Raw genomic sequence first — 20,592 nt, forward strand, 5'->3', positions numbered from 1 at the left:
GCTGCAGAAGGGTTGGGGGGGAGCGGGCCCGCCAGGGGGAGGGGAGGGGCCGGGCCGCGGAGGGGGCAGGGCTGCTAGCCGCAGTCACCCTCACACATACAGCGCCGGGGAGGAGAGAAAAAGGCCCCGCTCCGGCGGAGGGATACCGCCCTACATATATAGTGGGACGGCGCAGGCTCACAGCCCCAGCACTTCTCTGAGCCGCGCCGGGGAGGAGGCAGCAGCCGCCGCCGCTCGTGGTCGCGCAGTTCGTGCAGCCGCCGCCGGGCCCGCCGCCATCACGCCATGGTAGGTAGCCCGACCGGCCGACCAAGGTTCAGGGTGTCCGCGCTGCAGCGGATTTCGCGCACAGGGGACTTGATGGAGGCTCAGTGCTGAGCCAGGGACGGTCGGGTCAGTGGAGCTGGGTTCTTTTCGAGTGGGGGGGGGAGGGAGGGAAGGAAGGAGGGGGAAGGGGGGAGGCCGCAGTCCTTCCCGCCGCGGTGTCTGTGGGGTGAACGGGATGGTAAATGTTGATGCCTCCGCCCTGCGCGGGATCGCCGCGGATTTGCGGCCCTTCCCCTTCCGCCGCTTACTTCCCCGTTCCTCGGAGCGTGTCGAGTGGGCGCCCCGCGTTTTACTGCCGCGGCCCCGCCTCGCCTTTTCCCGCAAGCCGCGCTCGCTTGTCTCCGGAAAGGGACGGGCACCTCTCCCCGGGGCTGCTGCCCCTTCGTCGGGCAGTGCGCGTTGCGGAGTGGGGGCTGTGCCGGGCGGGGCGCGGGGCTGTGGACGAGGATCCCGTTCGGCTCCGACACCAGCTGCACTGCGCAGGGACTGGGGGGGCGGAAGGGGGGGGCGGTTGGGGGGGGGGGCGGTGGCGGCCCGGGGGAGGGCACCGCGTTGCAGTAACTGCGCTCTCACCACCACTTCCCCCCCCCTTCATCTCCCAGTAAAACGCAGCAGTAGCGAGGTCCGTCGTTGTCTGCATTACATCATATCTCCTCCTCTTTCTCCGCGGCCCCCGCGCACCCCCCAGCTAAGGGAGATCGGGGCGCAATGCGTGTTGCTCGGTTGGAAACGGCCCAACGCCCGCACGAGGGGCTTGGCGTGGGGAGCGCAGCCTCCTGTCTTCTCTGGGGGGCTGCGGGGGAAGAGTCATCTCCCTCGCCGCCGAGGGGAGGGAAGGGCATGGGAAGGGATGGCTGCGGAGCCCAGGCGGGTCCTGGCTGAAGGATGAGGACGTTGTGTGGCCGGCGGCTGTAGAGGGAGGGGAAGCGGGGACGCACTGCAGCAGTGGGTGGCTGCTGGCCGGGAAGGGCGCCTGTTGCGTCCGCCGGGCTGCGAGCCGCCCGCTCCCTGGCCCAGGCGATGCCAGCCTCTGCCGTGCTTTTCGAAGTGCATCGATGGTGGGCTCTGGGAGCGGCTCACATCATCCCCCGGCCGTCGGGCGCAGCGCTGGCAGCCCGGACTGCACGCAAGAGGAAAGGCTGGGATTTTCCCTGCCATTTTTCGCTTCCTACCAGAGTGGTGAAACAGTTGCAGGCAGACCTCTAATCACATTTCGGCAGTCTGGGTGTTCCTCGGCTCTGTCTCTCCATCTCCCCTTCCTGTCGGGGAAGGCTGACATCACTAGGACAGGCTTGATGACTTGGCTGGGTGGGGTGATGGCTCCAGCCCTGGTACCTTTGTCCCGTAGCTAGGGCAAGCGGGCAGTAGTTGTGTCTGTTGCCTGGTAAGGTGAACCCTGTGGCGCTTTAAGGTCGGATTGTGTGCTTCTGGCATTACGATGTGTGAAGTTGTTTCGGTTTGTGGTTGACTTTTTTTTTTTTTTTTTTTTTTTTTTTACCTGAAATCCGATTTTTAGAAAAGTCGAGTGAGCTCCGAGTAATGGGGTAGTGAGCTGGTGCTGTGGGCTGGAGGTTTTTGCCGAGGTGTGGCTCTGTTCCCTGTTCTGCAGGGCACTGAGTCTGTTATGTAAATTCCTTAGATAATCTTTAAGTAAAACCTCGCATATTCTGGAAAATCACAGACTGTGGAAGGAGGAACTGGCTTTTAAACACAAGTTTTCTGCTGTTATTGAAGATTTATTAAATTTTAACTCTTTTAGCTGTGTGCATTTCTACACTTTTGCCCCTTCCACCCCACTGTGCATGTGGGGAATGGTTTAATCATTTCATACAGACATTAAGACGTATAAGAAGCCCCCACACAACACCTGTTTACAAGTGAAATGTGTATATCGTTTAACGTATACAGCAGGCTTTCAACCCTACCCTATTTCTGTATGCAAGATCTTAGATTGTATAGCCTGTTAATTCTCCACTGTATTTGTTCCTCTTTACTACAGTAAAGTGTTTTTTATACTTGGATTAATGGTATTTTAGGAGAAAAGGGTTCCAGGATGCCTGCTTTCTCTGACCTACAGAAGTCTGATCTGTTAGTGAAAACTGTCTAATAAAATGAATTTTTAAAGAGCTAGCACCTTGTATTCTATGCTGTCTGTGACTAGGTGTGTAAAATTATGTGTTTTTTCCTTCTTGATTACTAGGGAAGCTTATTTTTCCATCAAGAACTGGTTAATTCCTCCTTTGGGTCCAAGCAGCAGAGCTTTCTGTGATGCTCTATCCATACAGAGCAGGGAGGCTTCTGGAAGGATGTGGTTGGCACACAATTAAGCTCTGGGAAAGCCTGTTTTGTTTCTCTTTTTGGATGCAGCAGTGGTTTTTTTATGTACCAAAGGTCATAGGTAGACATTTTAAATCTTTCCACTTAAAATAATGGACAAAACATCCTGCATATCAGTGTGAGACACCTTAGATTACTTGGCCGAATGGACAAATGGCATAATGCTTGAAAAATAGAAATTTCCATTGTTACAGATGGCAAAAAGCTCCATAATACGGAGTAGTAATTCCTCCTAATATCAGAGCACAGTCCTTTCTGTTAAGCTTACAGTAGGCTAATAGTTGATGCGGTGTGACGGGGTAGGGTGGACTTTAGTGTTAGATCACTAGGTGGCACACTTGACATTAGTCCACTATGTGCAGGTACCCCCCATGCAGTATTATGGTCACTGTATTGCTAGCAATGGCATGTAATGTAAGGAGAAAACCGAACACACTAAGGATTTCATGCCTCTGATCAATTGCAAGGAACTTGCCCTGTGTCTTTCACTTGACTAAACTGAATCCTCACAAATTGAAGGATGGCATGTCTGGGTCTTCATTTGCAATTTCAAAACAAATAAGCTGTGAAAATGCTTTTTGGAAAGAATTGCATGGTGTAGGCGAGTGGAATCTCCTTGCAGGGGCAGAATTCCAGGTGTTGAAGATGGCTTTGTAAAAGTAATGATAAATCACTGCTGAAATCTAAAAAGTATCTAGTGGCTTGACATAGCTAGAGGTAAACAATATTCTAAAATGTTCTATTCTTCGTGTAGGCTGATCAGCTGACTGAAGAACAGATTGCTGGTAAGTGTCTTGATGAGAATTTTTGTTTTTGCTAACCCCTTGTGACTGTTGTGACTAAAAGAAAATATCTCGTACATAATGGAAAAACTTTGACAATTTCAAGCCTGTATTAACATTTCTAAAAAGCACTCAAAAAAAAAATTCTAAAGATTACTGGTTCGTTGCCTCTTAATTTAGACTGCTTGTTCCTTGGACTACAGATAATGATTTTTTTTAGACTTTCAGACTTGAGCCAAGTCCTTCTAGATTTCTTGCAAACAGAAATAATTGCTAGACTCAAGTGAACTTCTTGGAGTCAAAGCAGACCTAGGTACTTTTTTTTTTAATAACATGAAATGACAACAAATAAACCTAAATTAGATTTATTACACATTAATATAAGCCAATGTCTTTTAAGTAACTTCAACAGTGCCTGTAATTCAAGCTGGTTAGGAGAAGGAGCATTATTTGACTTTGTGGAGACCAGTCACCTACTTGTGGCTGACACTGATTCCTGTTAACCTGCTACCTAAATGACAACAGACATACAGGAAAAATAACTGTTAGTGGGTGAAGAGAACCCAAGGGGTCCCTTTGCTTTTTATCCCAGATAGGTGCTATGTTGCAGCTGTGCCTCAAGCAAGATGATGTTTGAGTGCATTCTAGAGCTTTAATGCAGACAATAGCCACATGAAATAAATTTGAATATACTATACAAATTGTCTTGACACTCTTTAAGTAAACGTTTATTGCTGTTTGAGTGTTAATTATCTCAGTATGTGGACAGTTAGCTTAAATGTTTGTTAAAATTGTATCAGGCATTGATAGTGGAGTGCTTTTTTAGTACAGAGTTTTCTCATGCTGGTGACTTTACTAAACACTGGGACTGTGTTTCTGCCTCTAGAATTCAAGGAAGCCTTTTCCCTATTTGACAAAGATGGTGATGGTACTATCACAACAAAAGAACTGGGAACTGTCATGAGGTCATTGGGTCAAAATCCAACAGAAGCAGAGTTGCAGGATATGATCAACGAGGTAGATGCTGATGGTAAGTGTTGAAAAGACAGTTCTTAGCACTGTGATCATCTTAAGTATGTATGACCTCCACACCTGGGCTTGGACTGCGTAGAGGAGATTCTGTGACATTGGTCTCCTGAAAGTTTCAAAATACTTGATAAAACCTAAACTCAGAGGTGTCAATTTTTGATTGCTCTCTGCATAGCAGTTAAGATGCTAATTGTATTAGCAGGAGTAAAAAGGAGATGGGCAGAGCCAAAGTTATGCTGTTTGCTTTTAATATTTTATGGGTCACAGCTTCCTATTGCTACCTGACTTGCCCTGACCTGCTGTTAACCTGTATTTCCACCCAGGGTTTGTCAGCCTGTGTTGGTATTAATAGCTGCACTAATGTCTCTGGTTTTTGTCAAAGGCCAAAAAATATAGGAGTTGGAATAGCGGTAAGAATCCAAGAACTGAAAATGCAACGTGGAGAGATTGCGTAGATTAATGTGGTGTATTGGTTCACTAATAGGTGGGAGGGATTTGAGGCAAAAGCAGGAAAACCTACCCATATCAAGTCTATCAGAATTATCTTTAATGGGTGCCAGAAAGGGTAATGGCATATTTTGTTTCTGAAACTCCAGATGAGCCAGCAGTCATAAAAAGGAATAATTCTTCCCCTGCTCAGTGATGTCAAGGGTTTGATCTTTTATGTTGGTTGTGATAGTGATTTTCCCCTAATCTCTGAAAGAAGAGTGAAAGTATTGGCGACAGTATAGATTGTCTGACTGTTTTCAGGCTACATTAATTACAGCTACTTTCCTGAAAGTATAAGTGGAACTTAATAGCTAACTCTAGGATGCAGAAGCTGAAAAACCTCAGGATTTGCAGTGTTACATAGAGTTTGTATGTAGTGGTTTCTCTAGGCTGCAATCCATGATGCTTCTCTGGTAGATGAAAAATCAGGACACTGATAAATAAAAAGGGGAGGATTTCAGATTAGTATGCCTGCCCATCTGCTTATATTTGGTTTATGGTAGAATGATTGGCCATTATTCTACATGTTCACTTTGAAGTTTTTTTTAAAGTTGAGTACAAGACTTCTGTACAAATTCAGATGATTAAATTTGACCATGATGATAAGCCTCACTCTGTAATCCTCAGGCTGCAAAGGTTTTCTTAAAACTGCATTTGTTTAGCTTCTTTGCTATAATTACCCAATGAGTTTGTGCATTTCCCTCAAGCAATGGGTAGATCTAATTGTACAGTGGACTATTTAACATGGAGGTTCTGCCATACAGGACTCAATCATGACTATGCAATTCTAGTTTCTGCTGGTTTAAACTATTTTCTTCACAGTTCCACCTTGTAGCTTTGAACAGCCTGAAGTTTGAATTCTTACTTTGAACGAAGAACAGACATCTTAGGTCAAAGACCTGGATGTTACCGGGGATTTTCAGTTTTGCAGTGAAATACTTACAAGAACACTGACTGCTAAGCTTATCAGAAGTGCCAAATGGCAGCTTTTTTATCACGTGGCTGCGATTTAGAGATCTTGCTGCCCCTTAAAATGGTGCATTACTTTTGTGGTGTACGGCATATGTTGATAAGGAAGTTGATTTTTATCAAGTATTTGTGCAGCTTTGTGAAGTGTAATTTTCTCAAATTTTAGATAGCTGGCATTACAAATCCAGGATATGTGATGTATTGCCTTCTGTAATCTCCCATAGCAATTGGGAGGTTCTCAAGAAACAAAACAATTAATTTGGGGAGCAATTTGAGGTAAAGATAAGTCTCTTAATATTGGTTATCCTGGGAGCATCAGACTAACATCTTATCTGCCACTTTGGTGTCAAATGGTATGGCTTGACCTGGAGAGAAGACAACAGTTGATTTCATTGTGCTGAAACACTGCAGTGACAGTGATTACTGCAAGCTGTAGTAGCGGAAAGGCAGTGGTAGTGATGTATGGAGAAGATCAATTGGAATAATATACAGAGAATCTGTCAGTCTTGTCCCTGGCTAAATTAAATGGCAGATTATAATTCTTTGTTGTGTGAACGAAAGCATGGAAGTTTAATTTTTGGAAGTTTCTTTTCATTAAGGCAATGGCACTATCGACTTCCCTGAATTTTTAACCATGATGGCCAGAAAAATGAAGGACACAGACAGCGAGGAAGAAATCCGTGAGGCATTCCGAGTCTTTGACAAGGTATTACTAAAAATACGAATACTTCCTAGAAGCAGTAATGATATCCATCTTTTCCTCAGCTTTTTCTCTCTTTTGGTATAGGAGTAAAAATAATCTTCTCTAGTGCAAGCAGAAGAATTTGGAAACAGAGCAGGGACTGTTTCAGAAGCAGAATCAGCATTGTTGCAGGCTGATTATATCTGCTTGTTACACAGCAGGTCTAAGCTTTGGGGTCATCCATGAGGAAAACTTTCTGGCCTTTTTGTTAGGAGCAGAGATCAGCAGAACTTGATGCTTGTGGAGTTGCAGGCTTCTGGGAAGTGAGGGGCAGGGGGATGTTCTGTACCTTCTGACTTTGAGGGAAATGAAGAAATGTTTGCACGGATGTATGAGGTCTTATTTGTAGAAACTTTTGATGCTAAGGTTTCATCTGTATTTTAGAGGGAAATGAAATCATGCATGTTCCGTTTCCAAGATGGGCTTTGAAGTTGCTTTTGGGAAAACTTAAGAATTCAACTCCTGCATCTTCTTTAAGGGTATCTGGTCATACGTGAAAGTCATTTATTTTTAGAACAGGGTTTTTCTGTTTTTAATTGCTTGAATGTGACTGATGTCATGAGAAACTTGTATTGAGTAATGGCTGGTGTGGCTGCTAAGCTGATGCACATGCATGTGTGGAAGAAGATCTTACTGCTTTTTGTGGGGAAAAAAGTGTTTAGTGCTTGGCTGAAACTGTCTTAGAGGAAATGAAGCCCTATGGTGTTCTTTTTACAGACTAGGTTTGTATTTAAAGCCAATGAGAAAGCTTATTAACTTGTGATCACCATATAAAATTCTTCTCTAAGCTAGTGTATTTTTTCTGTTACAAGGAGAAGGGGAAATTCTGAAAGAGCATGGGACGAAAACAAGGCTTTGATATTGCTAATGAAACACTGACTTAGAAGTGCCATTCTTTTTTTTTTCCCCCACTATGAAGCTTTTCACAACTCCTTACAAGTAGAATTTAAATGCTTGCTTTAAACATCTGTAAAGATTTGTTCTATATCATCTTATCCAAGAAGCCTACAGTCTGGTTATTAGAGCTGGTATTACACAGAAGAGAAAAATGGCTTGGGTGGGTTTTTTGGCCTTGCTTAGGCAGTAGAGACTAAACAAAACATTTTCTGGTGTGGTTTTCCTTTGTTTTTGTTTTGTGTTTTTGTTTTTTTGTTTTTTTTTTTTGGGGGGGGGTTATCTTTTTTTTAAGGACCTTTGTAGCTGTTACATTTTTCATGAATTTAAATTGACGCATGCAGTTACTACGGTACAATACTGGTGTATGAGAACATAATGGCATGCATGCTTTATAAAGCAAAGGGACTAGCATGTACTGGAGGGTTATATAGTGTACCAGGTCTGTTTATCCGTCTCAAGTGCTGCAAGGCTAGTTCAACAGTTACAGGGAACCTAGATACGGTTTCAGAGATCTTGTCAGGGTTGTCAGTCATGATCTTATACAACTCTTTCCTCACAGGATGGCAATGGCTATATCAGTGCAGCAGAACTACGTCATGTTATGACAAACTTAGGAGAAAAGCTAACAGATGAAGAAGTAGATGAAATGATCAGAGAAGCAGACATTGATGGGGATGGGCAAGTCAACTATGAAGGTAAAAGATGCTTGTCTTGTCTAAAAACCACTACTCTGAGTAAAAGTCTGTTACATAAGGCATTAATTGTAGTACTTGAGACACCAGTTTATTCAGTTGTTCCATTTCTGCAAACTTGCAGGTGGTGGAAGGGACGTTTTAATGCCAGACATGCTTAAGAGACTTATTGGTTGAAGTGTTCTGGAGACAGTAAATCACAGTGACTTTTCTATCTTTTCAGAATTCGTACAGATGATGACTGCAAAGTGAAGAGACCTCCTTTACACCTTTTTTCCTCTAGAAGAATCAAATTGAATCTTTTACTTACCTCTTGCAAAAAAAATGTTCATTTATTCATTCTGTTTCTGTATAGCAAAACTGAATGTCAAAATACCTTCTGTCCACAAACTGCATGTAATGGTTGGTGGTCCTGTCCCCAAAAGATAAAGTTAAACATCAGTTTTACAATATAAATAATCGTACTACCTTGAAAATAAAAAAAAAAAAAAGGAAGCACTTAGTGAACTCAGAAGTTCCATTTGCTAATGATTATTACACTGTTTGGGCTGGCCAGTTTTTCATGCATGCAGCTTGACAATTGAGCACAGTCAGACATTTGTATTAAGGAAAAAAAACCAAACCAAAACCAACCTAAAGGATCCACTCCTTTGTTCAATAGTGGATTCTAGTTCAATTTGTAGTATAAATTGTCATAGCTGGTTTACTTTAAAATTGGTTTATACCTCAGGATGGTATGCAGCAAAATGGTTGAAGGATGCAAAACTTAGAGAAAATGCCCTAAAGGTTGAATGGTTCTCCTGTACGTAGCAGTGTGCTCCAAAAATAGGATGACTTTAACTATGGATGGCATGTCTGTTAAGATATGGTTTTAACATTGTCTGCATTGCACTATAGTGAAACGGGTGTCGAGCTGTTACCGTTCACAAAATTTTTAAAAGAAACCTTCACCAAGGGAGCATCTTTGGACTCTCATGTTTTTAAAACCTTCTGTACCATGACTTGGAGCTGGCGGAGTAGCCTGTGGACTTCAGCACAACTATCAACATCGCTGTTCAAGATATTACAATTTATGTCCATTCCAAGTTGTAAATGCTAGTCTTTTTTTCCAATAAAAGACCATTAACTTAAAGGTGGTGTTAAATGCTTTGTAAAGCTAAAATATATATATAATTGAGATACTAAACCAAAAAAGCAGTAGGAGGGAAGTGTTTCTATGAATTACTTGCTGCTAAATTATAATGCACATGTATGCAATAAGTTATCCCCTATCTTTTCAAGATGGCAAGAACTGACCTCCTGTAACCCAAGACCTTTGCTATAAATAAATGAACTTGTGCTTGCCTTTCATATTACGACAATGTTAATTTAGTTGGTCTCAAAGTCGTGTAATGCTGACTCGTCAACTATCAGCACAGAAGTAACACCTCATTTCACTAAAGTGGAGAGCTCTTGAGCATGCTTGTCAATACTGGGGAAACATGTCTAGGTTGCTTATGTTTTTTCTGACAGGTTATAGAAACTAGTTGGAGAATTAAAAAAGCACGGACTTCGTAGATACAATTCTCAAACATGCCAAAAATGCATTTCTCTACCCACGGAATACAAAAGGACGTTTCTTTTACAATAATAAAAAAATGACAGCAAACAACCCTAAGCCTTTTTGTAAACTGGGGCTATTATGTCTTGACTATCTTCTCAAACACTTGCATGAATTTTGTGGGGTGGAGAAGAGGACTAGGGTTAATTTAAAAACCATCTTGTTACTTCTGCTTTGCATGCACTAGCAGTGCTTAGTCATTCCAGGTCTCTGAGTAAGTGTTCTCTGATCCTTCAGCTTCCTCATGAATGAGTGGCAAAGCAGCCATGTCCACTCTCCTTTGAAAGAAGAATGCGCTTTTTTTTTTTAATAGCAAAGCCTCCATGTGGAGGGCTTTTGTGCTTGGGAGGGAGGGACTGCAGCTTAATTACTTGACTGTAAGTTTGTTTCCAAACGTAAGGAGTTGCAAACCTTAATTGCTTAATTGCCTTTGGTTTTGGAGAGTTTTGATACTATCTCTTGAAAGAGATGCAAGTCTCCATTCATCCTGTCTAACTGAGGTGCCTGTGTTAAGAACTTGGTTGCTTGAAATGCAGCTTTGCTCAGTGGGGGTCAAAAGACACCTCCAGAAGGCAATTGAGACTATCTGCCTTCAGTGATTATTTTTTTTTTTTTTTTTTTTTTTTCTGGGGGGTGGGGGGGAAAGTTCTGGGTTATTACAGTCCCAGACACCTTAACCAAGTGCCTAAAAGTTAGATGGGCTGAATGTAGGCAATTGTTTAGATCTCTAGTCATTGAAAAGGCTTTTTGCTATGGCTGTATGTGCTGTCTAGCAAATTGACCGCAATGATGGGAATGTCTGACTACTATTGGAAAGTGCAGCTGCCATGCAAGACTAAAAATGCTACTTTATAGGTAGTGTTTGAGTATGGCTGCACAGAATCTGTAGACCAGCTTTTAAAGAGAACATACTCAAGAGACAGGCAAGATAGGAGCAATGGTTGCTGCTCTGAACTAATTACTTCTGCCTGAGTGTGCAGAGAGATCTTGTTGAGTAGGTAAATGCTTCTTACCATCTATCTGTCATTCACTCACGGTTGGTAGGGTAGTTCATTTAAGAACAGCTGCTTTTAGCTTATTTGATGTGCTCTGTGCTTGCTAGTAAAGAGACCTCATTCCTGCAAGAGGTTTTTGGCTTGATTAGAAATTGTCTGGCAGTGTGCAGTGTTGGTATGCCCTGTAACTGAATCTGCCTGGAGGTATCTAATTATTAACTGACTTCAGTACCACATCAACCTCGAGTAAATGTATCCTCTGTACAGGATTTTAGCTCTGTTCCCTTCTGCATAGTGAATATCTAGAGAAATGAAATGGTGTCATCAAGGACTTTTTATTTTATTTTATTTTTTTGTGAGTGTGTGTGTGGCTTTGGCTTTTTCCAAATGTGAAAGCGTGGGCTGGATACACTCGGTGCATGGCTTAGAAACATGGGACTGGAAAGAACTTCCTGGGTCATCAGATCCAGTCCCCTGCTATTGCAGGCAACCGTGTCATATAATCCTTTTAATAAACTGATCAAGCTTAACCACCTGCTTGTAAGTGGCTTGTTTTCATGCAAGTTCTGTAACTCATGTTGCTCTCAACTGATGCAAGTAATACATGAAATATGAAGTTAATCTAAAGGTCCTCCAGCTTCGCTTTAGGTTTATCATTACACTTATTTAAATGGCTCTCTCAAACCTGTTATTCTTCACACAACACTCAGGCAAGTGTTGAATCTTTACACCCCCTTGCTATGAATAAGAGTTGGTGTGCTTGCTTTTTTTTTTTTTAATGGAAAAGATGGATGTCTGGCTTGTTGAAATCTGTTAGATATGTTAATTGTCAAGGCAAGAAACAATTGAGTTACTTGTATTTGATACATAAATTTAAGGCTAGAGTATACATAACCATTTTTAACAATACAACTTCCAGTGTAGTTTTATATTTAATACTGAAATTGTACTGCTAAAGTTTAAAATGCTGTTAATCATATTCCTCTTCTGATCATAATGAAAAAATAAAGGGTAAGAAAATGCTTAACATAGATTACTCATTATCATGCTTATTTTATTAATTCAGGCACTGAAACGTCTCCAGGTATGGGGCATTTGTTTTTTCTGGGGCGAAGCTGGGGTGGGAATGGTACTTACATGGTAGAAGCCTCAGCCCTCAATCATTTGTCATACTTGTGCAGCTTTGGAAACACAGATGCTATCAAAAACTGATTAAGAAACTACCCTGCATCTTACTAAATGCATTAAATGCATGTGTGGGAGTGGCTCTATCCTCTGGGCAGGGTACTGTGCTGCAGCTATCAGCTCCTGTGCCCTGCCCAGGTGAGTAGGGATGAGGCTGTGTCTTGGTCCCTACTCTGCAATATGTGTGTGATGTTAATACAGATCCTTGTTCCCAGGTGACATTCAGTTCCCTAAAAAAGTACAGTTTTAGGATTTAGAAATGGTTAACAGAGCTTGAATTTTTTTTTTTTCCCTACCATGAAACTAACTGGAACACTTGTTCTACTACAATCCAGTAAGGGTTTGTTTGGGGTTATTTTGTTTCATGGGGGGGTTTTGGTTTGATATTAAAATTTAATGACTAAGTAAAATCTGACAAAGGACTGTGGCAGGACGACAGCGTTTCTCTTGACTGCAGACATCTAGCTGTCATGTGAGGATGGGTGATGAAGGCTGATGCCACGTTTCTCCCGACTGACACTTAAGGAAGTAAATGGTATACTTGCAAATAGAGCAAGTATTCTCTTGTCAGCAAGACAAACATACATAAAGTTGTGCGGGGATTTTTATGTGACAACATTGCGATTCCAAAACACTAAAGGAGTGGGTATTTTTTTTTAATCCAAGTATAATATTTTGAAGTAATTGGATGATGAATTATGTATGGATCTGTAATTCCAGAGATTCCTGATGCTATCTGTCATAGCAAATTTGTATGAAGCCATCAGTACTTAGAGGATTTTGTGTTTTTCCAAGAACCTCTATCAGTGAGTATCCTAGGGAAGTATTCAGACTACATAGTTGATAATTTGATTTAAGTTTGATATTGGTAAATCCAGTTTCAAACTGAACTGGCCAAATATTCCAATAAATGTCAGAGCTGCTGATTAGCTAGACTGTAAGGTCTCTTGGATGATTAAGCATAGCTAAATACCTAGCCATAGACAAATGCTTGTGTTGTTCTCTATCCTGGTGACAGTAACCAGAAGCAGAGTAGAGCAGACCAACTTGTGCACTGCTCTCCACAGCTCTGATAGGACCCTCTTCCCTGTGTGGTGCTTTGCTCTGCAAAGGCAAAAGCGCTGTTCAGTGCAGCACAGCTCTTTCTGCCACCAAGCTATGCCAGGATGAAAAAACCGATGTGAGACAGAAAAAGTGGATTGCACCAGGGGTTAAATTTCTCCTTAAATATCAGACTCTGGAGTCTGATACACTGAGTGACACCAGCACTGTATAGTACGTTGCAAAGCTGAGAAACAGGTCTCTCAACATTGCACTCAGAGACCAGAGAGGCTGCAAGTGTCCTTTACTGCATCCATATAGGTGTTGGACAAATCTGGCTCTAGCTGGCAGAGTAGTACCACAGCCTCATAGGTGGTGACCTCTTGCTCTGATATTTCATAGAAGTTTTGTCAACAGGGGAATGTACAGATCTCATCCAGAGATTCTTTCAGTTGCCTCAGAAGTCAGCATCTGCAGAAAAATTGAAATAATTATTCATAGTGCAGCCTTCTCATGGCAAAAGCATCTAAAATCACAGTGGTACAAAAACTGGGCTGATACCTGAAAATGAATCAAAATAGATTGGATGAGAGCAAAAGAATACCAAAGCATGGGAGTGCTTTGTAGTTTTGTCTTGTGGAGTATTTGTTGCCCATAAAGCTATCAATATTTGATTGTGAGCTCCCCAGACATTAAGTTTTTCTAGCAGCACTGCTGTCACTTAGTTTGTCCACTTCTTCTAAACCACCTGCCAAAGCCTCCTGTGCCCCTGCTAACTCTGTATACTTGAAAGTATGCAACCCGGAAAAGCTAGTTAAAAGCCTGCTGCAGAGAATGCCAGACATTCTCTCCTTATTCTGATCTTTCTGTACAAATGCATTAAAAATAATTTCATTCAGGCATTCTGGCAGGAGACAGCACCATGATTCAGCGTTTTACTGAAGCTCTTTTTGTTAAGTAAAATATTTTAACCCTGAGTATTTAGCTCCCTAGGAATCTGCCACATCGTCAAAACTAGTCTGTCAAGGATTTTGGCATAAAATTTGACAGATATTTTCTAATAACTTATTTGTTTCTTTAGATATTAAGTAAAAATTGCTATGCACATACCCCATATGCCCTAACAATTGGTATGCATGAGTTTTTCCACTCTATGTGGGTGAATTGAAGTCAAGTAGATTAAATCAGTAAGTCAAGTCACTATATTAAACTTTTCACTACCAAAGAAGATACCTTGCTCTACCATACAGTGAGAAAAGCACAGCTAAAGCGTGAAAATTGCCTTGCTGATTTATTTTCTATCAATTACTTTGTGGAGGCAGGTGAGCGAGTTCTTCCCTAGCTCAGTTTTCTACATTGAACACTTGTACAGATGGGAGTACGATGTCAAAAAGAATGGTTTTAGGGCTACAAAGCTAAGCACCCAAGATTTAAACCCCTCCCAATTAAAGTTATCCATGGAACTCCAGTTTGATGTATTGCAAATATGATTGCAAAATGTTATGACTGAATTTTCTCTTACTATGCTGCCCACAGCAACTTTGCACCAGCCTATTAAATATTTCTTTGCAACCTTCTTTTTGAATACATTATTCCATAACTTAATCACTCCCCAATATTCATCTCTTGTTCCAAAGACACAATCACTAGTTTCTTGGTTTTTTTTTCCTGATACACCTAATTATCTGAGTGCTTTACAAATGCTGCTTGCTTTCTTGGACACAGAGTGAAGTAAGGACATCCTTCAACCTTATCAAATGTAAGGAGCTGAGCTACAGTCTCCTGCAGTCAAAAGCAGTATTTATGAAAGCTCAATTTGAGCAATTTGCATTTGTCAGAATCATAATCATGCCTTATGTGTGGTACAGAGACCTCATCAGTAACAGTGTCCTTTGTGTCTGAAAATCGGTCTAAGCCTCTGTGTCAGGCAGTTGTTGACTGACGTGCTTAGAGGAAGCAACTGCCTGTACATGGCTGAGTCTGAGTGGTCAACCCACTCCATGCAAGGAGTCCACAAGCAGATTTGTGCAAGACCATGACCAGTTGTTTACCTGGGCAGCAACAGACTGCCTTGTCCCATAGGTTGGCTTTTCTCTTCTTCCAGCTCCTATATCAGTCCCTGACTCTTTGGGAAGACAAAATGCCATCACTTCAAATGTCTCCCCTTCTTTCTTCTTCCTCCCCAGCTTTATGTACTGAGCATGAGATCATATGTTTTACAATATCCCTTTGGTCAGTTTGGTTCAGCTGTCCTGGTTGTGTTCTCTCCCAGTTTCTTGTGCACCTCTAGCACTCTTACTGACGGGGCAGTGTGAGGATCAGAAAAGACCTTGATGCTGTGTAAGCCCTGCTCAGCAATAGCTAAAGCATCCCAGCGTTATCAGCACTGCTTGGATCACAAATCTGAAACCCAGCACCACATGAGATACTATGAAGGAAATGAACTCTATCCCAGCTTGAACCAGTATATCAGCCCATCTGTTTCTCTCTCTGACCAGGGCTGCCAATGACACATCTTTTTTCACATCTCCACTTCCACAAACACCCATCAGCCTTTTATCTTAACCTGCTGATTTCTCACCAAGCATCTTTTTCCTTCGTGTTGCCTAAGATCACTCAAGTGAGGTTGCAGAAGAAAGCCTTTCTCTGCTCTGCTCATGCCCCTGCTGGTAGATGTGGATCTGAGTCTTGCTTGGCTTGCAGAAGCAGAGACTTGCATTTGTAAAAATAAATAAATAAAAGATACAGAACAGGTCATCCCGAGCTAAAAGCTGCAAGGGTAAGCCATTGGAAGTCTACCTTAGCATAAGTGCAGATGTAAGGGTGCACTGCATTTCTTCACTGCTTTCCTAAAATGCTGCCTCTGTCTCAGAAGAGTTGCTGCTTTTGAAAATGCCAAGTGCCCCACAGTCTCCCATATATCCCAGACACATATCTTCTTGCATTCAAAAAGAGCTTTACCTTCCACTTCCGAGCAGTACCATACTAGATGTAAGCTCAAGCAGTCACTTGTGGTGACTTTTAAGGGATCATCTCCGCACATGGGTTGTTCCAAATGGAGATCAATGCATTGGATTTTGAATTTAGGTCCATAATGTGGTGCAAGGTGTGTGTCAAGTCTGAGACACTGAGGAAAGTGGGAACAGGGCCAAACTCTCCAGAGACACTGGGATCTCTCCCAGCCCCCTTCTCCCACCAACTCTCTTCTCCCTGTCTCTTCACTTCGAACTTATCTTCATCTCTTCTTAGGCTTCATGAGCCACAATTTACATATTCTACAAAGAGCACCTCACTGAACTTATTTCTGGTAATAGGCAGCTTTAGATTAGGAGATCAGTTACTATCTGCTAAACTACTGCAGGAGAACCCACATACAAAAAGTACAAGTAGGAAGCTCTTGATTGCAGAAGTATGCCTGAAGATAAAGTCACATAAAGTTTGATTGCATCGATATTAAATTATTACGGTGATTTGAAGTTTTATGAAGCAATAGTTATAATAATACCATTTTAGTGCTCTGTACTTAGACACATTAGACCTGCTTCCATACAGTAGGCAGTTGCTATCTGGGGAAAAATAACCTTCCTTCTATGATGTGGCAAAAAGCTTCTTCATATCAAAGCTATTGCCATTAGTGAATATGTATAAATGAAAAATTAAATCTATTAACATAGGTAAAGCTAGGTACTTTTCCAGACTTCTGCAGTACATTGCTTTCTATCAAATAATGGAACATAGTTTAGTGCTTCTCATTTTAACGGAATAGGGAAAAATTCAGATACTTATTCATGATTAATGTCCATCACATGCAAATGCCTTCGCATTGCCAAATTATTACATTACTTCAAGGATGAAATATGAAACTAATCTGTTTGCAGACTGTTAATTACTGAAGCAATACTGAATCTCACATGCAGCTTTAGTTCCTAAGCCATTACCCGGAGGTTATAGAATCAACTTGTATAGCAAGGTAGCAATTTACAACTTGTCAGGCATTGTCTCGACTAAATTCCAGATTAAATTAATTTGCGCAGTTAATGCAGTAACAATTATAGTAGGCATTAAGAGCACATGGCTGAACTGGTGAGAAAACAGAACCATTTCTTAGGGCTATTGCTGGCTGCACACTGTTGAATGTTAATTTTGGAATTTATTTCATCTCTTCTTATTCCATCATATTGGTGATTTACATGCAGATTTTCTAATGAATTGAGTGTACTTCCTTCTGAGTGAATAGGTTGCTGTTTAATATTTCAGTCTGCAATAAATCACAAATTTATCACTTTACAGAAAATTTTATCCAAATTTTATGTTTTCAAATACAAAAACTCCATCATTCTTTTCAAGAAAGACAGTGAGAGCATCGCTCTACAATCATGGTCTTCTGTTCCTGCACTACCAACTCAGTGCCCATGAACTTTGGTAATTAGGCAGGATTAGCTGAACAAGGCAGAGTCATCATCAGTTCAGAATTTCTTTGAATCTGAAGATACAGGTCAGACCAAATTTTACAAAGTGAGGGTTGGTTGTTTATTATTTTTTTTTTTTTACTATAGCCTCTATAAAAAAGAAAAATGATTTAAAAAGAAAAAGGTGTTACTGGCAGAAATAAAAGCAGGAAATTTGGACTGATGACCTTAGGGAGGAATAGAGGATGAATGTGTTTGGTAAAGCACTCACACAGAAGAGTCCTTCTAGAAACAATGCAAGATTTCTGTAGATCCAGCTCTGGGACAATCCTTGCAGAGAAGAGAGGCGAGTGGGGGCAGAAGTGTCTGAGGAAAGATGAAAAATGGTGAAACATGCAAATGGCCTTGGGAATGCAATCTGCCACACATCATAGAAGTTCTGCTGCAGAAGCAAAGCCACGCAGAAGCAAAGCCACTACAGCCTGTACTAAGCTCCCAGACTCCCTGCATGGGTTAGAGAGGAAAAACCAATGCAAAGGAGAAAATTCAAGGAGTGCTCATCAGGACCAGGAAGATTAAAAAGGAATTTAAGGACCTTGGGAAATCGATTGACGGGGCAGGAGCTCAAGTGGTGTTCTGCTCAGTTCCCTCAGCAGCAGTGGTGTACACTGAGAGGAACAGGAAAACCCACACCATCAACAGTTGGCTTAGGAGATGGTGCCAGCAGCGGAATTTTGGCTTCTTTGATCACGGGGCAACTCTTACTGCACTCGACCTGCTGGACCAAGATGGGTTGAATTTATCTAGAAAGGGTAAGAGGGTGCTGGCACTGGGCTTGGCAGGACTCATTGGGAGGGCTTTAAACTAGGTCTGAAGGGGGTGGGTGTGGAAACCAGTCTCCCTGGAGAGGAGGGAGGACCACATAAACTGGTGAAAACAGCAGCCCAGCTGAAGTGCATGTACACCAATGCACGCAGTATGGGCAACAAACAAGAGGAACTGGAACTCTTGGTTCACCAGGAGAACTATGATGTAGTTGCCATCACAGAAACATGGTGGGACGACTCTCACAATTGGAGTACTGCACTGGGGGGTTATAAGCTCTTTAGGAGAGACAGGCAAGGGATAAGAGGAGGAGGGGTGGCCCTGTATATTAGGGAATCCTTTGATGCCTCAGAACTCGAGGTTGCAGAAGAAATGGTTGAATGCTTGTGGGTTAAAATCAGAGGGAGGCCGCACAAAACTGACATCCTGGTTGGAGTCTGTTATAGACCACCTAACCAGGACGAGGAGGCCGATGAGATATTCTATAAGCAGCTGGAAGCTGTCTCAAGATCATCAGACCTTGTCCTTGTGGGGGACTTGAACCTACCAGACATCTGCTGGGAACTTAATTCAGCAGAGAGGAGACAGTCCAGAAGGTTCCTAGAGTGCATGGATGACAACTTCCTGATGCAGCTCTTAGGTGAACCTACTAGGGGCAAGGCTCTGCTTGATCTGCTGTTCTCAAATAGAGAAGGGCTGGTGGGAGATGTGATGGTTGGAGGCTGTCTAGGGTGCAGCGACCATGAGATAGTGGAGTTTTCAATATGCAGGGAAATAGGGAGGAGCAGTAACAGAACCCTCACTTTGGACTTCCAGAGGGCAAACTTCAGGCTGTTCAGGCAACTTATTGGGAAAGTTCCCTGGGTAACATCCCTTCAGAAGAAAGGGGTCCAGGATGGTTGGACCTACTTCAAACAGGAGCTCCTAAAGGCACAGGAACTGGCAGTTCCCACATGCCGTAAGACGAGCCGGCGGGGAAGACGACCGGCCTGGATGAGCAAGGAGCTCCTGTAGGATTTAAGGGAAAAAAAGAGGGTTTATCACCTTTGGAAAGGGGGGGAGGAAACTAGTGATATGTTTAAGGATGTTGCTAGATCATGTAGAAGAAAAATTAGAGAGGCAAAAGCACAGTTAGAAATTAAACTGGCCGCTTCTGTGAAAGACAACAAAAAGCATTTTTATAAATATATTAATGCTAAAAAGAGGGGCAAGAGGAGCCTCCACTCTTTATTGGACGTGGAGGGTAACATTGTAACTAAGGATGAGGAGAAGGCTGAGATTCTAAATACCTTCTTTGCCTCCATTTTCAACAGTAAGGCAGGAGGACTTCAGGATAACTGGCCTCCTGAGCTGGTTGATGGGGTCAAGGAGCAGTGTTGTACTCCTGAAATCCATGTGGAATTAGTTCGAGACTTGTTGAGTCACTTGGATATTCACAAGTCCATGGGACCTGATGGGATTCATCCTAGGGTGCTGAAAGAGCTGGCAGATGAGCTGGCCAAGCCTCTGTCCATCATTTTCCACCAGTCCTGGCTCACTGGAGAGGTCCCAGAAGACTGGAAACTGGCCAATGTGACACCCATCCACAAGAAGGGACGGACAGAAGAACCTGGGAACTACAGGCCTGTCAGCCTGACCTCAGTGCCAGGGAAAATCATGGAGCAGACTGTCTTGGGGGCAATCACTGCATACCTGAAGGATGGCCAAGGAATCAGGCCCAGCCAACATGGATTTAGGAAGGGCAGGTCCTGCCTCACCAACCTGATCTCCTTCTATGATCAGGTGACCAGCCTGGTGGACGTAGGAAAGGCTGTGGATGTAGTCTACCTGGACTTCAGCAAGGCCTTTGACACTGTCCCCCACAGCAAACTCCTGGCCAAGCTGTCAGCCTGTGGCTTGGACAGCAGCACTCTGCGCTGGGTTAGGAACTGGCTGGAGGGCCGAGCCCAGAGAGTGGTGGTGAATGGTGCCACATCCAGCTGGCAGCCTGTCACTAGTGGTGTCCCCCAGGGATCAGTGCTGGGCCCCATCCTGTTCAATATCTTTATTGATGATCTGGATGAGGGGATTGAGTCCATCATCAGTAAATGTGCAGATGACACCAAGCTGGGAGCAGGTGTTGATCTGTTAGAAGGTAGAAGGGCTCTGCAGAGGGACCTTGACAGGCTGGACAGATGGGCAGAGTCCAACAGGATGGCATTCAACAAGTCCAAGTGCCGGGTGCTGCACTTCGGCCACAACAACCCCATGCAGAGCTACAGGCTGGGGTCAGA

At 42.8% G+C, this 20,592-nt stretch overlaps 1 protein-coding gene across 1 annotated transcript; it reads left to right on the plus strand.

Moving 5' to 3' along the window:
• Positions 1-249: 249 nt before the first annotated feature.
• Positions 250-10,422, plus strand: CALM1 (calmodulin 1). The gene is made up of 6 exons (XM_054400180.1): positions 250-288; positions 3,419-3,449; positions 4,333-4,476; positions 6,533-6,639; positions 8,132-8,267; positions 8,488-10,422. The coding sequence occupies exons 1-6, from the start codon at positions 286-288 to the stop codon at positions 8,514-8,516; spliced, it is 450 nt and encodes a 149-aa protein (XP_054256155.1). The 5' UTR covers positions 250-285; the 3' UTR covers positions 8,517-10,422.
• Positions 10,423-20,592: the final 10,170 nt, after the last annotated feature.

This window comes from Indicator indicator, chromosome 4, assembly GCF_027791375.1.
Source record: "Indicator indicator isolate 239-I01 chromosome 4, UM_Iind_1.1, whole genome shotgun sequence".
Taxonomy (NCBI): domain Eukaryota; kingdom Metazoa; phylum Chordata; class Aves; order Piciformes; family Indicatoridae; genus Indicator; species Indicator indicator.

Bases quoted from the DNA above. Each gene is read 5' to 3' on its own strand.
- CALM1 (XM_054400180.1), top strand. The intron at 3,450-4,332 runs GTAAGTGTCTTG...TTCTGCCTCTAG, and splicing joins GACTGAAGAACAGATTGCTG to AATTCAAGGAAGCCTTTTCC. The intron at 8,268-8,487 runs GTAAAAGATGCT...CTATCTTTTCAG, and splicing joins TGGGCAAGTCAACTATGAAG to AATTCGTACAGATGATGACT.